This window comes from Taudactylus pleione, unplaced genomic scaffold (assembly GCF_031769625.1).
Source record: "Taudactylus pleione unplaced genomic scaffold, aTauple2 ptg000179l, whole genome shotgun sequence".
In the NCBI taxonomy this organism is placed as follows: domain Eukaryota; kingdom Metazoa; phylum Chordata; class Amphibia; order Anura; family Myobatrachidae; genus Taudactylus; species Taudactylus pleione.
Genome location: NW_028284581.1, coordinates 35,225,645 through 35,229,651, shown reverse-complemented (window position 1 = coordinate 35,229,651; position 4,007 = coordinate 35,225,645). Strand labels below are relative to the sequence as shown.

The 4,007-nt window shown below is 41.9% G+C and overlaps 1 protein-coding gene across 1 annotated transcript; it reads right to left on the bottom strand.

The window, feature by feature from the left end:
• Positions 1 to 203: 203 nt before the first annotated feature.
• Positions 204 to 1,508, bottom strand: LOC148519993 (paraneoplastic antigen Ma2 homolog). Its single transcript, XM_088475937.1, has one exon. It carries the CDS (start codon positions 1,506 to 1,508, stop codon positions 204 to 206), a length of 1,305 nt encoding a protein of 434 aa, XP_088332063.1.
• Positions 1,509 to 4,007: the final 2,499 nt, after the last annotated feature.

Genomic DNA, 4,007 nt, shown 5'->3' with positions numbered 1-4,007 from the left:
TACGAGTCCTTCCAAGGGGTGAATTGGAACATCAGAGAGATGTTGTCTATACCACTGCTCAAAAATAATGGACACCTGGGACCCACTATCTAACAATACAGTGCATGGATGTCCATTCAGTCGCGCAACTACCCGTGGAGCAGGCCCCAACATGCCATCCGGTATAGAACTACTCCACTGGGCACTCCCCATTGAATCTACATCTATTGTCTGGGAGACTGCGAGGGGTCCGCAAGTCTCCCGCCATCGTTTCCCTGATTCAAAGAATTGAAATGGGGTATCACAGGTCCCAATTGGCTATGATCCCAACCCAAGGTACACTCCACAGCTCTATGGCCTGGTTGTCCACACCTAAAACACCCTCGGGCAGTCACACTTCCACCCCTCCTGAAATTTCCCCTTCCGCTGCTAAATCCCCTATTCATATTAAAGGGGACTCTCATGGCAGGTACAGGTTTTGGATACAATGCAATGAGCTGATCCATTTTTTTGTTTTGCTCTTCCATTAATTTAACTAAATGGTCTTCATGTGGGGTAATTGTTTCAGGGGAGGGAACCACCACTTTAACTTTTTTATGTTGAAGTTTCTCTCGATTAGCTATCAGAGCTTCCTCATTGGTAATTTCCATAATTATCTCAGTAAGAGTAAGACTTCCCAATAAGGCAGCAGTACACCTCAAATGCTGAGCTACACGGTCAGAGGTTAAGGCTCCCCGAATTACTTGGTTCAACCTACTACTGTCTATATCCTCTTTGGCTAAGCCTCCCTTCTCCACAATCTGATGAATCAATTTATCCAATCTATATACATATTGGGACAACTTTTCCCCTTGCTCCTGGTAAGTGTGATTAAATCTAGCGACCAGGTCACCTACATCTTCTAAGGTCCCATAAGCATATTCCAATGCCTGGAAGTAGTCGGCTACAGTAGCATCAGGGTTACTTTTCCTAGTGGCCCTAATGATTCCCATAGCTGGCCCACGCAAACTCTCGACAATTCGTTGTTTTTTTATGTGATCGGGGCAATGCCATTCCTCTGATTGTTGAATAGCCGCCTCCTTCCAGGCATCATAAGGTTCCTCACCAGTAGGGACAGGAGTCATTCCAGAGAATATTCTCAATCTCCTGTAGCTGCCCTCATAGTGCCAGCGTTCTAATTGGTGTACTACTTTTTCAGCTATGACCTCTAATTGACTGCCCAACTTCTCCTCAACCCCTTGAGAATGATCATCCATACCCATGGACGCGGAGGGAGCTCCACTGGTCTGGGACTGGTTGTCATCTACATTCAAAGATTCAGCTGCTTCCTCACTAAGGTCCTTAGTAGGCCATACAATTGTCCACCTGCGTGCTGGATTGGCCCTTACTGCTACCACTTTTGGAATCAATAAAGAGTCTAACTCCCTGTCAGTTGTAATGAGCACTGCACATAGCTCTCCATTTTCCCTCTTTTGTTTATCAATAATTTTAGGGTGTTTTACTCCATAAAGAAAGAGCAACTCTGTCATAATTGCCCCATCAGTGGTGTTCGTGAGGTCCCCATGTAATACAAAGCTCCTCTCTGGAATAGATCCCTTTCTTACACATCACTCATAGGCTTCCTTACAAGAAACTTGAGCCATGTTTTCTAGTGTCTAATCACCTGGATGTATAGTTCGATCTACAGCGGTGCCTCCAAATATAACCCCCCTCTACCTCTATAAAGGGAATATGGGTTACTAATTACCTTGGTGCCTAATATATATCCACCTTTAATTTTTATTCTGGTGGTGTACCCTAATATCAGTGCCTCCACCTAAGTATTGGTAGTAGTTATTGGCCTACTTGGGAAAACCCACCAATATCAGTAATATCTTACTACTTCCAAATGTACGGTGAACATATATAATTTAAACATATTGTACCACTTACACAAACCTCTGAGTGTATCTCATATGATACTAGTTTATTTCCTTCTTCGATCTTCAGTATAATTCATATAGGAATTTATACAAAGTGTAAAAGAAAATACAACAATAACAATCTATCCATCTACAATGGTAACAAACATGTATATTGTATATGAGCTCATATAACTACGATATTGAATAGTCTTTCATCAGTGTTCATATGCTGTATGTAGATATTTTATACTGGGTATATATATGCATATATATCTATTGAGTTAGATGAAGCCTCCGTGCAGGTAATATTTCAGTTTATTTCATGAGCCGAGCCTGAACATTAAAGTCACGGACTTAGTGAAACTTTGTATCCTTCCCGTAGCCTTTTTTCAGTTCTTTAGCTATATTCCTTTGTAAGATATGTTCATTAAAAGTTAGTTAGATGTTATACCACTTTTGGTCACTAGATGGCGCTCTTAGTCCAGATATGAATTTTACAGTCCAGGGCTATATGGAGGGGCAGTGTAACAGTAACGTTTGGTATAGTCACCAAGCTCTGGATTACTAGCACAAGCAGGCAGTTATATGGTAGCTATTATGTAGCTATAAGCCTTAGTGTTCTCTCCTGCACTATCTCAGCCCCTGTCTCCTGTGTTCTGTATATGTGGTGCTGGTGTCATTAATATTCACTCTCACCACTCGATGAGGCAGCTTTGTGATTGGCTGAGGGGGACACTCCCTTCTGCTGCTGCTGCTGCTGAGTTTGTACACTCCCCCAACTCATCACTGTGATGCTGTGATTGGTGGTCAGTGGGAAACTGGGCGGAGCTTAGCCTGTCACTGCTGGCTTCCTACTGCACTGCTCCTCCAAGGCTGCCGGGATCCTGCACAGCTGACCACCCGACGCTGCTGTCACACACACTGGCCACCTAATAAGGTGAGACCCGGACTCCCACTCCAGCCACACACTCCCTGTGCACGGCTGCTGCTGATTATAGCTGTGTGATTATAGCTGCAGCACCTGCACTGAGGGGGTGAGCTCTGAGGGAGCGAACTGCTAAAGCTCCTGGTGCTGTGACAGCTCTCCCTTTTATACCCCTATCACAGAGGCACGAGACAGCCAGAGAGGAGCTCGTGTCCCTCATTTCCCGCCTACAGCACGAGCCCTTCCAGTGCTAATTGACAGTTAACAAGGCTCGAGGGCTACTAGAACCTTCCTCCCCCACACAGCTGTCCAGGCCATGTGTTCCTCTACTCCTGCAGCACATCTCATGCAGCATATCTCTCCCTCCCATGCTATTCCAGTCACATTATGACAACAATATACATAACCAATGAACACTGTAAATAAATTAAATAGCATATTAAACATAGATATATATTTGTCTTATTCTTTTTATTTATTTTCTTTAAGACAGATAGAATTTTACCAGATAAATATATGTAAATTATTAGTGTACATATACGTATTGAACTTACAGTTAGTTATAACTTATAGCAGTCCCTATATTTTATACATAGTGTTACATAAATAATATGTTTCACTGAATTATAGTATCTCTCTTGTATTGTGGCAAGCAATATGTCTCATAGAATTGTCTCTCCTTTATTATAGCCAGTAATGCAGTGGCTTGTGAAAATATTCAATCCTCTAAAAAGTTAACAAAATTGTCGGTATTACAAATGACACATACATTGTTCTACACAGTATTTTATTATGCACCAATAGGCTCTTAAAGAAAATTTCCAAACTCATAATTCGTTATGTGTCTGTAGATATTTTTTATAAAAACTTAAACATTATACTTGCATAAGTATTTAAACCCTGAAAACTAGTACATGGTAGAACCACCCTTTGCAGCAAAACAGCTATCAGTCAGTCAGTTGGAGTAAGTTTCCACCAGGTTTGCACACTTTTTGGTGTGATTTTTGCCCATTCTCCCTTGCAGACTTAATCCAGGTTGATCAAATATGAAACGGTTGGTTGGATGATGCTTGTAACTGCGATTTTCAAATAGTGCTACAGATTCTCAATTGGATTGAGATCTGGACTTTGATTTGGCCACTAACCATTTGAGGAAGCTTTATACTGGTAAACCAACTGAAACTTAAATAAGCAGACAT